At 59.5% G+C, this 12,142-nt stretch overlaps 4 protein-coding genes across 4 annotated transcripts; 2 read left to right on the forward strand and 2 right to left on the reverse strand.

Moving 5' to 3' along the window:
- Nucleotides 1-317: 317 nt before the first annotated feature.
- Nucleotides 318-1,353, reverse strand: PSEUBRA_004944 (Optic atrophy 3-like protein; the record flags this gene model as incomplete). Its single annotated transcript, XM_016438437.1, has 2 exons — nt 318-1,169; nt 1,252-1,353. The coding sequence occupies 2 exons, from the start codon at nt 1,351-1,353 to the stop codon at nt 318-320; spliced, it is 954 nt and encodes a 317-aa protein (XP_016290885.1).
- Nucleotides 1,354-2,830: 1,477 nt separating this feature from the next.
- Nucleotides 2,831-6,871, forward strand: PSEUBRA_004945 (Trehalose-phosphatase; the record flags this gene model as incomplete). The annotated part of the gene is made up of 1 exon (XM_059465419.1): nt 2,831-6,871. The coding sequence occupies one exon, from the start codon at nt 2,831-2,833 to the stop codon at nt 6,869-6,871; it is 4,041 nt and encodes a 1,346-aa protein (XP_059320470.1).
- Nucleotides 6,872-7,359: 488 nt separating this feature from the next.
- On the forward strand, nt 7,360-8,477 carry PSEUBRA_004946 (ARP2/3 complex, 16kDa subunit (p16-Arc); the record flags this gene model as incomplete). The annotated part of the gene is made up of 4 exons (XM_016438430.1): nt 7,360-7,508; nt 7,606-7,678; nt 7,807-7,995; nt 8,415-8,477. The coding sequence occupies 4 exons, from the start codon at nt 7,360-7,362 to the stop codon at nt 8,475-8,477; spliced, it is 474 nt and encodes a 157-aa protein (XP_016290887.1).
- A 324-nt stretch (nt 8,478-8,801) lies between these two features.
- Nucleotides 8,802-11,443, reverse strand: PSEUBRA_004947 (uncharacterized protein; the record flags this gene model as incomplete). The annotated part of the gene is made up of 2 exons (XM_016438435.2): nt 8,802-11,353; nt 11,440-11,443. 2 exons carry the CDS (start codon nt 11,441-11,443, stop codon nt 8,802-8,804), a joined length of 2,556 nt encoding a protein of 851 aa, XP_016290888.2.
- Nucleotides 11,444-12,142: the final 699 nt, after the last annotated feature.

Genomic DNA, 12,142 nt, shown 5'->3' on the forward strand with positions numbered 1-12,142 from the left:
GCCCCCCAGCTGCGACATTCCCCCTCGGTCCTTCAAGGTCCTCCCTTCCTCGTGATTCCGTGCCTATTTTCGATCGGTCTCGGTCTAATGTGCTCTGTCTATCGGCCGTCGGTAGCCAAGCAGTCTGTCCTTTCCTGTAGCCTGTTCATATGTACCTATTTAGGATCCCGTTTTCTATGCTAGTGTTGAATTCCTACTGTCACGAGCTGTTGTACAGACGAGTGTGCAAGTCGGAAGCTGCCGTGGTGTCGCAGCTTTGAGCGAGATGCGATGCGATGGATGCAGAAAGAGTGGTGGTATGTATCGGCGGGGCAGGGTCATGCGGCTGTGCTCTGTCGGTGTTGTGTTAGCAAGCTGGCTAATGATGCGTCGGCGGGCTGCGAACTTGCATCTACTTCGCCTCGGACTTCTCTTGCTAACGCTTTTGCTCTTTCTAAGGCGACTCGTTGGATGATGGAGGGCTGAAGAGTTTGCGAAGAGTCGTCCGCTGATGATGTTGTTGCTGGGTATGGTTGGGGCTGGACTGCTGCGCCAGGCGCTGTTGGTGCTTCTGGCGCTGTGGATGATGATGACGGTGATGCGGCCGCCGTTCTGCCTAGAATGCCCTCCAGCTCCAATGCTTCTGCTCCCACCACCCATCGATTCTTGAGTGCAAGATCGAGCAGCACCGACACGGCTGCTTGCAGCTGCTTGCTCTTCAAATCTTCGTCCTGCCGATCCCTGTACACCTTCAACCTGGCCTCTATTGACGAGGGGTCGGCCTCCTCGGTGACATCGCCTTCCATCTCACGTCTCCCTGGTATCGATTCACTACCTTGCGGACAACCACGCGAACTTCCATCCCGGTCCTGCTCCGACAAGCTCTGCAACTCCTCCAGATCGATCCCGAGCACGGTGGCCAGCCTCTCCACCTGGTCCGTCAGTTGGTTGAGCGAGTCCTCCGTTCGATCGCGCTGCTCCGCCTTCTTCCGTGACCCCCTATACGTCTCGCCGAGGATCAGCGCTGCAGCGACAAAGAAGAGAAATCCTTCCGAGATGGCATTGGCGCCGTTGGCGATCGCTTTGGCATCGTTGAGCGGTCGCACCTTTTGCTGCACGCCGTTAGGGAGGAGGTTGGTCCGCAACGCCATCTCGGTGCGATGCATGCGTTGGGCCAGGGCGATGCAGATCTGTGTGGATCGACACAAGGAGAAGTCATGTAAGGTCAGTCTGTGGCTAGGTCAACCTCGTGCTGCCCGGGGGGAAGCTGACCTTTTTGAACGACTCATGCTGCGCCGCTTGGCTCTTGAGCTGCGTCGCGATGGGCTTGGCGAGCGTGCGGATGGCCAGCGTGGCGATCTTGGCGGTCGCCATCTCGTGAAGTGTAGGACGAGGATGACTCTTTCGTCTTCGTCGACGTGCCGATGTTTGCGCTGTTGAATGACGGACGAGAGAGTGACAACAGCAAGACGACAGGGTCCGGCGGCTTGGTTGGACCGTGCTGCCTCCCCTTTCTTCTCGACTCAGCCAGACTCAAGGAATATTGCCGGGATGTTAGACCCTCAGAAGGATCAGCCACCCTCCAGAAAATTCGCCTCGCCTCGGCGACTTTCCCATCGCAGTCCGCGCCGACAAGCGGCGACGTCCTTGAGCGACACAGCCATATCGGAGAAAAAGGACGAAGTCGGCAGGCTCTCGCGGCATCGGAAGCATTCTAGCATCATTTGCAGACCATCAGTGCGAACAAAGCGAAAGTGAAAGGCTTTGAGCGGGATCGAGGGCTTGGACGCGCCAAATTTCTTTCGGCCTCTCCGGACCGCGAACCTTGTTTTTGCCGTTCCCCTCTTCAAAGTCACAACCGCAGCTGCTCGCCTGGTTCTTGGCAGAGAGCTGTCCAAGCTGCTCGACCTGGCCGCTGTGTTCATCAAAGGCCTTTGAGCTTGGCCGCGCTGCAGAAAGAACGATCATCGGCGCGGTTCGGAAGGGCTCTTTTGTTCTCGGGAATCCTCCACAGTCTTGCGCAACTTTAAACTCAGACCGTGCATGGCGCACGCCCTCTTCGTTGTCTCTCTTTTGTTTTTTCCAGATTTTTCGGTCACGACGGGCTTGGCTTGGCCGCCTTGGTGCCCGTATGGCAGTTGGGTCACCGGTGACTGTGGTGTCGACCATCGGCCACCTAGCATCATCATCATCTTGGTCTCTCTTTCGCCGAACGTCAGGCCCAAGCGCACGGATGTGGAATGAGAAGATCTGCAAGCTTCGTGTGTCTCATGACTGCCGAGACAGATGTCATGTTGGTGGCTGCTGCACTCGTCAGTCAGCGCCCGAATTTTTCCAGTCTGGTTCTTCGTATGATGCACGTTCCTGCGCTATGTTTGGCGCACTCACAAAAAGTGACACATTGTTGCGCCTCCTTCTCTTTTCCTCCTCTTCTGCCACCAACAGACCCCTTCCGCTCCTCCTTCGGCATCGCCCTTTGCAGTTGCGAGAGAGACCAACACTCATACTTTGTGTCAGCCTCGCGTCCCAGACTGCAGGCCCGACGTCTGCCCCTCGCTCATATCGCATAGGAGATCAGCAGCCGCGCCCGCTCGATGTGCCAGATGGAGGAGAATCTCTAGGTTCTTGCTGCCCATCAGCGCCGCTAGCCTTGTAGACTCTTCGCGCTCCCATCTGTCGTTCATCACCGCCATCCCGCAGCATCACCGACACCACCGCCACCATCATCGACTCTTGCTTGCCATCACGACACCCTAGGGATCTTCTGACCCTTCTCTTCCCGACGCCAGCAGTCTTCCTCCGTCGCTACCCTCCCTTCCGGCCCAGAGCACCTGGATAGCATCCGACAAGCATGCCGCGTCGAGGCAATCTCGGCGGTCACCGCGTGGTGATCGCCTCGCTCTTCCTCCCCGATACGCTTCACTTTGTCGAGCCCGAATTCGAGTCGGCGCTGGCGGAATCGCCCGAAGAATCCACCGCTCCTCCATCGCCGGATTCATTGGGAACAGATGCACCTTTGCCGCTGCACGAACTCTCCTCGCGACTGGCAGCGTCCATGTCATTGTCCTCCAACGACCGCCCCTCGCGCTCCATGCCCGTCCCCGCGAGGACACCCAAGAACCATCGACCTTCGTTCACAGATACTAAGATCAACATGAGCGAGCTCATGTACGAAGCTGCCGTTCCGAAACTCGACGTGCGCGATGGCGCTGCTATTTCGGGAGCATCGAGTCCGCTCAGTCATTCTCGTCGAGGCTCCATGTCGGAACATGCCAACACCGTCGGCAGCGGTCCCGAAGGATCGGATATCCCCGTCGCACCTGCATCGGACCACGGCCGAGCCGCATTTACACCGGATACGATGGCTGGTTCGAGTCCCTTTGGCACTTCACCTCTGCCCGGACAGACTGCTCCCATCTCAGCTGCGGCTGCTGCTGCTGCGGCAGGTGGCGCAGCACCCAAGAGCCGTCGCTCCAGCTTCAACACCAACACCAGCAGTGGTACTGCGCTGGCACCGCCCGCCTCCATTGCAGAAGGCACCGGCACACGTACGCCAGGCGCCAGGGCTGGTGGCAAGCTCGCCATGACTCAGCCCGTCAGCATCATTTCGGACCTGGCCGCCAGACGTGGTGGACCGGTTCCTCCTCCCGTCCAAGAAGCCGATAGCGAGAGGCACCATCCATTCGGGTCTGGCGCTGTCACTCCCATGGCAGGCGCTCAGACTCCGGCCAACGGCAGCAGGCCAGGACTCGCTCGCGCCTTCCCTTCGTCGCTCAGCATGACCAAGGCAAACCCGTCGGGCACCAAGTCGGCCGGACCCGGTCTATTGCCCACGCTCAAAAGCCTCAGCATGACCTCCTCCAAATCGAATGCAGCATCAGGGACCTCCGGCGGCTCTGGCTCCAAGACACCCGGCCCGTCACTGCCAGCATTGCGAACCACCAAGACAGCCAGCGCAGTCGCCAGCGGATCCATCAACGACCATGGCAGAGGAATCCCCGCATCGCCCGCGGACGCTCGCAAGCCGTCTGCCTCCACAAGTGAGAGACCCTCGTCACGAGAGCTGCTCGGCCATGCCAAAACGCCGGCACCGCGAGAACGCTCGCTCGCCTCATCGCCGAGCACCTCCACTAAAGGCCGATCGCATCATCATCATCATCACCACGGCCAGTCTGCCAGCAGCACTCACCAGGGCCCACCCGCTGCCCCCTCTTCCGTCTTTACTCGCAACCGAAGCATGCGGTCCGCAACCCGCCGAGGCAGCGCCCGTCGAACCTCGTCCGCTAGCCGTTCATCCTCGCATCTCCACAGGCGCACTTCTACTGCATCGCTCGAAACCGTCGCCGACGACGATGACGACGCCGCTTTACCGCCCTTTGAGTTCATCAGCAACCCGTCCGCCAACGGAGGTCTCATCAACGCCGTCAAGAGCATCGAGCGAGAACGTCTTCGCGCTGGTAAGCTCTACGTTGGCACCCCAGCATTGTCCACAGAAGGCTGGCTAGGACCCTCCGAGAAGCGCAAGATCGAGCAGAGGTACATGAAGGAGCGTTCGTCGATGCCCGTCTGGCTCGAAGACGACGACTTTGACCTGAGCTACAACCGCTTTTGCAAGCAGATCCTCTGGCCCACTTTCCACTACACTTCGCCCACGTCGAAAGGTCTCGACAACGAACACGAAGCTTTCCGCGCCTATTGGGAGGTCAACCGACGCTTCGCCGACGCCATCGAGGACGTCTACCAGGAGGGCGACATTGTTTGGATCAATGACTATCATCTGCTGCTCGTTCCGCAGATGGTGAGAGAGCGATTGCCGCATGCTACCATCGGTCTCTTCGTCCACATTGCTTTCCCTTCATCAGAAATCTTCCGTTGCTTGAGCATGCGCGAGACCTTGCTCAAGGGCATGCTCGGCGCCGATCTCATTGGCTTCCAGACGCACAACTTTTGCCGCCATTTTCTGCAGACGGTCAGCCGCATCTTGCAGCTCGAAGCGACTCCCAAAGGTGTGCAGCTCGAAGGAAGTCTCGTCACGGTTGCGCCCTTCCCTATCGGCATCGATGTGCGAAGTCTCAATGCCAAACGTCAAGACCCCGAGGTCAGCGAATGGGTCGCTCAGCTGCGAGACAAGTACGCAGGCAAACGCATCATTGTCGGCAGAGACAAGCTCGACTGGATCAAGGGTGTCCGGCAGAAGCTGCTCGCCTTTGAGGCTTTCCTCGACGAGCACCCCAAGTGGGCCGGCGAAGTGGTCCTTATTCAGGTCGCGCTCGCCACTACCGAAGAGAACGAGGAGATCGGCGAGGCCACCGACGTTGTCTCCCGCATCAACAACAAGTACAGTACGCTCACCTACCAGCCCGTGGTGTTCTTGCACGTCCAGGACATCACCTTTAGCCAGTACCTCGCCCTGCTCACCGTAGCCGACTGCTTCCTCGCCACCAGTCTGCGCGAAGGCATGAACTTGACTTCACACGAGTTTGTCGTCTGCCAGGAGGTCAGCCACCGTCCGCTCGTCCTCTCCGAGTTTACCGGCACCTACTCGGGTCTCCGTGCCTGCATCGGCATCAACCCTTGGAACACCAAGCAAGTGGCCCACGCCATCCACAAGGCGCTCACCATGAGCGAGTCCGAGATGGTGCAGCGCTGGACCGATTTACATCGCGTCGTCGTCACGCAGACGGCGCAGCAGTGGATCACGTCCTTGCTCGGCCACCTGGAACGAGCGCATCTCGAACAGGAAAGGCTCGAGAACATGTTTGTGCCTCGGCTCGAAGTGGCGCAGCTCGTGTCAGAATGGCGGGCTGCCCATTCGCGTCTCTTGCTCATCGATCTGGAGGAGACGCTGGTCACATATGATCCTCTGGCCGCTCACGAGCAAGGCGGCTTCCGACCACCCGAATGGCTTTTCAAACTTCTCCACGACTTGGCGGCAGACAGCAAGAATGTCGTCTACGTCCTCAGCGGCATGGGCACCGACGACCTGGATCGTCTCGCCTCGCGCCTCGACAGCATCGGGTTCGTTGCTGAAGATGGCTGCTTCGTCAAGCACGCCGGCGAGAACTACTGGAACGGCCTTGTTGCGCCGTTCGATCTGCGACCGGTGCGCGAGATCCTCTCCTACTTTTCCGAGCGCACCCCCGGATCCTACATTGAGGAGCGGGGCGCTTCCATGTGCTGGCGATTCTGGAACGACAAGATGGGCGACCGCAACTCGCACGAAGCGCAGTGGGCGCGTCGGCAGTCGGCCGAGGTGGCGAATCTGATTCACGAGCGTTTCTCGCACTCGCTGCGCGTGATTCCCTGCCGCACCAACTGCCTCATCCTCCCTCGTCACGCCAGCCGCGTTGCGGCCGTGCAGCACATCATCATGCAGATGAGCATCATCGGATCGGTGCCTACGCCCGGCGCGCACAGCAGCAGCGGTCAGCCGTCGTCCACATCGACCCCCTCGCTCACGGCACACAAGCCGAACGACATTGCGCAACGACTTGCGGACCAGCCGCACCCTCCTTCGCTGGAGAGCGCCTACAAGCAGCCGTCGAACCACTGGCCGATGCCGCTCGCCGCGCACGCGCACAGCACACGCTCCGCATCGCCTGCCGTACCGATGCGAAGCCACGCCGGATCCATCTCGGTCCACCTGCCGCATCACTACCACCAGACGCACACGTTTGATTTCGTCCTCGCGCTCAGCCAGGACGAGAAGCTGCTCGCGTACGTCAACACGCTCGACCTGTTTGCGCCGGTGACGTGCACCACGGTGGATCTCGAGAAGAGCAGAGGGACGGAGGCGGCGTACTTTTTGGCTCAGACAGATGTTCAGGAGGCCTTGGAGGAGATGGTTGGTTTCCGAGCGAGGGATTTGAAGTGGGCGAGGGGGGTTCAGTAGGCGAAATCAATCGCGACCACTTTTTTCCATTTTGGGGGCGTGCGTATTGTTACCGACTCGGTGTGCTGTTGCGCTGTCGCCACCGCCGACCGTCATGAGATGGAAACTGTATGTGTTTGTGAGCAATGTGTGCATCCTCAAAAGACCATCAAGACCTCTTTGTCGCCATGTCACCTCGCTCGAGTCGTTGCTGTCGCCCGTCTAGATTTTTAGCCAACGTTTGACCCAATTTTCGATGATCTAACAAACTCAAACAAAAAGTCCGTGCACCCCATTCGGCGCATGAGCCGGGCCACAGCCTCACCTGGCACCTTCTCAACTCCACTTTGCCTCGTCTCTTCCATCCCTTCTTCTTGCCATCCGACTATCACCTGCATCCATCTCATCGGCGCTTCTCATCAGTCACACGACGTACGCTTGACTCTCGCAGGACGCATATCGCACCGAAGCAAGCCAAATCAGCAGTACGAACGGCAGACGAGCGCACGATGGACAACTTCCGCAAGATCGACATTGACCAGTACGACGAGGAGGCGATTTCGCCCGAGGAGCTGGTGGAGTCGTACCCGAAAGCGGCGGAACAGGCGACCGCCGAGGCGCGGGCGAAATCCACCGAGGTGCGCGGCTTGATTGGGCGGTGAGTATCTGACGCTGCGAAGAAGGGTATGGATGAAGGTGGTCTGGGGGAAAAGGGGGAAAGCTGACAATGTTGACTTCGATGTGTGGTACGACAGGAGCGATACGGCGGGAGCCCTTGCACTTATACTCAGCGACTATCCCTACGGACCCACGGTCGAGGAGGCAAAGGTACGTCACCCCCAAACATACAACCCGCACCATCCACCAACGACCTACTCAGCACGACCTTCCGCACAACCAATCCCGCACCGTCGCTCTCAACATACTGACTCCCACCCATTTGCAATTCGAAACAGCAAATCACCCTTCACAGCCTCCTCGAGATCGTCAACAGCACCAAGTCGAGCGACATCAGCGCGGCAGTCAAGGCGATTTCGATCGACCAGCGCGACGCGCTCATGAAGTTCCTCTACAAGGGCCTCCAGCTCGGCGGCGAGGGCGCGGATGGCGTCAACTGCGCCGTGCTTTTGGGCTGGCATGAACGGGTGAGTGCTTCCAGCAATAGAGAGACGAGGAGTGGGGAAAGAGGGGAGGAGGGAGATGCGGAGAGGAGAAGGGATTGGGACGAAGAGAGGGTCGAGAGGACGTTCGAGCAGAGGCTCGTGCGAAGTTCAAAAGGTGTTCGGGGAGAGGGGCTGATGGAGAAGTGAACAGGCAGGTTCGGGATGAGGTTCGAGGCGAGGCTTGAAGGTGCCTCGACGACGCCTCGAGCGAGCCTCGATGGAGCTTCGCAGGAGCCTCGCAGAAACCTGGATCAGCCTCGATCAAGGTTCAGTCAACCCTCGAACAGCCTCGAAGCAGCCGCAACCAGACCAAATCGTCATCTACGCTCCTCCCGCCCAATTCGCACAAAGATGACCGAAAGCTGACGATGACAACACATCCATCTTTCTGTTCCGCACAGCTCACCGAGGTCGCCGGCACAGGCTGCATTGTTCGCGTCATGTCGGATCGCCGTACGCTCTAGATATCTCAGCCGCCTATATCGCGCAGACTTTGAAAATACGATACAGCATTCTATCACCATGGAGCAGAAAGCTTAGGCCGAGGATCGACTCCTCCTGAATGGCCTGCATACTCATATCTTCTCTCGCACGATGCAGCGCTCATAGTCAACTTTGACATGGACCTTTGTCGTCAACTGCACCTTCACGACATTCACACGCAGTCACGCGGACGACTAAGACATGCGTTCTGAACGAATCGATTTCGCGCCTTCCATCACGCGCCTCTCATTGACGACACCGAAGCTTAGACGCTTTGAATGGACGAAAAGATTGCATCCCGAACCTCAGCACAGATGTGGAAAGGCACCGCGTACGACGTCCAGATCGTCCACCTTGACCACCTTTACCGCCTGCTGACCATCCAACTCCTCCGAGGGCCTCCGCACCACGACGTGCACCGCCTCGACCTGGCTCACGATCTTGCCCAGCGCTTTCGCCGACAGCAGCTGCGTTCTGAACCTCGACCTTTCGGCGTGCAGCACGTCCGCTAGCCCACCCGCTACAGGCCAGAACTCAGCGTGCCTGCTCAGCGTCGTCATCACGCACTCCAACGCGCTCTGCGCTGCCTCATCATCCCCCGCCTCGATCTCCGCCAGCTGCACACATCCAGCCAAGAAGCACGCGGCCGCACTCAGCGGCGTGTCCGCCAGCAGCGTCGCATTCACCTCCTCGCCCATCTTGCAGATCTGCACCACCGCCGCGGCCGCAGCACGCATTGCGTCATGCTCGCCGCTCGTCATGCCTCCCCGCGAAAGGAGGAAGCGGTGTAGCAGCGCGAGGTGATGCGTGAGGTGCAGCTGGAGATACGACAGCGGTTCGCCGCGGTCCTGCGCGAGGTTGAGGTTGGTCTTGCTGAGAAGGAGTGTGGCAGGCAGGGAGGTGTAATGTGCGTTCAGGTCGGCGGCGATGGCTGCGAGCTCGAGGTCGCGTGTGCGATCAGCATTCGTGCCTGCACCAGAGACAGCGATGTCGACTAGCCGGCCTAGATAGTGCAGCTGTCGGACCAGCGCCGCAAAGATGCACGGCTCGTTGTTGCGCATGGTGGCCGGAAAGGGCGTGTCGATGTCGCGGTCCTTGATGGCGAGCGGGCGGGCTGTGGCGATCGAGGTGATGCGGTCCAAGCAGTAGATCATCCAGAACATGTCGTCCGCCTTGAGCTTTGTAACGGCATCATCCCCCTCCTGTGTGGAAGGGGGTTTCTTTGCACGTGAGCGATGCAGATCCAGCTGCATACAGAGTCGAACAGCTGACGACACGATCACAGCAGCCGAGATCGTCTGTCCCAGCAGAATGTCCCTGATCGCCATGACACCGAGCGCCAGGATCGCCTCGATATCCGGATTCTGAATCGCCGCGCCGAGAAGGGCACGCGCGCGTTCGACGTAGACTTTGCTGCTCAACGCTTCGCCGATGCTAGGGCGCTGGCCACGACGCTCGTAGAGACTCGCACCAATAGCACAGAGCGCGTTGGCGAGGAGCGCCGAAATGGAGCCATCGCGGATGCGAGCTGCTACCACGTTGGTGTTCAAGCCGGGCATCTGTTCTCCGATGGCGCGAATGTAAGCCTGGAGGAAGAGCTCCTGGATCGCTTGTGGTGGCTTGATGTCTTCTTTGCGCACGATGGGGATGCTGTCCGAAGGGGGCGGAAAGGAACGCAGAGCCGCACCAGTTCCAACATTCGAGGCCCTCCCATGTTTGACTTGTTGCTCCTCTTGCTTTTCGTGATGACCTCGTCGCATGACCTCGACAAGCGGCCGAGAAAGGCGATCGACGGGAATAGGATAGCTGAGCGTGTTGTACGGCGACGAGGTGGTCTCGAGCAGCTCACGTCGTTCGGCGAGGGGTAGATCCATGGCGATGTTGAGGTGACGCAGATCCGGAACAGCGTCCGTCGAGCCGTGTCGCAGTCGAAAGAGATGCAGGCGACCTACTGACTCTGCGGAAACACGAGCGTGACCTCGCTGCGCATCCATGTCCGAGATCTCGAGCACGCCCACTAGGCCAGCAGCGACATCCATGAAAGGGCGTCGTGCTGCAGGTGCAAGACCGCCAATCGCGTCCCAGTCGGTTGCAAAGGCATGATCTAAGCGCTCACCCGCCGTAGCCTGATCAGCGAGATCCTCGAGGTTCGATTCCGTGCTCAAGTGAGCCTCTACAGCAATGCGCTCCGAGTCGGTAGCGGGACGAGCAAGGACGGCGATTTGGGCTGCCCTGTTCCTGCACCGGATGGCGGCTGGATCGCGTTGAGGAGGGCGAAGTTCCGGCAAGGCTCGAATCGGTCGACTGGTGCGGTCTTCCCAGACGGGTGCTCGGTGCTCTTGCGGGTAAGGCTGCGCACGGTCGTCGAGCATCGGCACATCTTGACGCGCGTCGGGCATACCAGTGGAGCTGTAAGGGCGTGCGTATGCTTCGGCACGAGCATACGGATCCGCGCGCCTTTCCTGAGGTCCAGGATACGCAAAGCGCTCGGTTGGACTACGAGCGGCGTGCACAGGAGCTTCAGCGTGGCGAGCTTGTCGATCGCCATCGGAATGGGTGCGATAGCGATATCCGCGATTCGATTTGGGGCTCGAGACCTGGGAATCGGAGACTGGCAGGGCAGCCGGAGCGAACGACGCGGTCGGCATGGACTGCGAAGCTGGCAGTGCACCATCAGAGGTGCGCCTGTAGGCATTGTCGTCGGACACGCTAGCGTCGAGCCTGCTGTGGTGCTTGAGATCGACCGATACAGGAGAACGCTGCGTCGAAGCACCTGGCGGGGTTTTTCTGCGTGCTTTGGCAGCATCGCCCGTTTTGGCACGACGAAAGTCGACTTCGGGCCACTTGCATTCGATTTCTGCGCCGTACAAAGGCAAGAGTAAGAGGAGCACTGGTCAGCAAGATGAAAGCGCTGTGTATGCAATAGCTGCTATGAAGACTTACTCATGTTGGCGCACGTCTTGCAAGTGGGGCGGACACCATCGCAGCGAGACTTCCTGTTGCGGCAGGCGAGGCATGCCAATGAGACGCGAGGTCGCTTAACTGGGGTCGACGCCGAGATGTGGTCGAGGTCGGGGGGAGCATGGCCCAGAGTAGGAGGAGGAGCAGGAAGTTGATCATGAAAAAGGCGATGGTGAGGTGCATGTGACGATGGATGCGCTCGCAAAGCGTCTTGGTGATAAGGATCGGGTTGAGGAGGTGGGTGGTGGTGGTGGGGGTACATGTGAGAAGGGCGGTAAGCCGAAGAGGAAGAGGAGGAAGAAGAAGGGTACGGGGCCGGCCGTTCGCCAGGAGACCGCCTTGAATGCATATAGTCGGCTGAGACCATGCCGACGGGCAATGAGGATGGCGGGCTTGTTCGACGAGCAAGGTCAAATGCAGTCGAATGATCCGGAGCGGGGGCATAGGAACGATGCGATGCGTAAGGGGAAGTAGCATTGGCAGCGGCGGAAGGGTTGATGGGAGGAAGACGAGAGCCGCTGGCTGGAGGTGGTGCGAGTGGGTCGGATCGTGCTATGGGGTGGTGGCTGTGTGGCAACAAGGGCGGCAGTCGCTCCGAGTCACGCTCGCGCCTCGCATCGTGCTCTTCCCTGGTGGTCGATCCAGATGCTCGGTTGCCTGTTGAGCCTCGAGGATGGGTGTAGTA

Source organism: Kalmanozyma brasiliensis (genome assembly GCF_000497045.1).
Source record: "Kalmanozyma brasiliensis GHG001 unplaced genomic scaffold PSEUBRA_SCAF4, whole genome shotgun sequence".
Lineage (NCBI taxonomy): Eukaryota > Fungi > Basidiomycota > Ustilaginomycetes > Ustilaginales > Kalmanozyma > Kalmanozyma brasiliensis.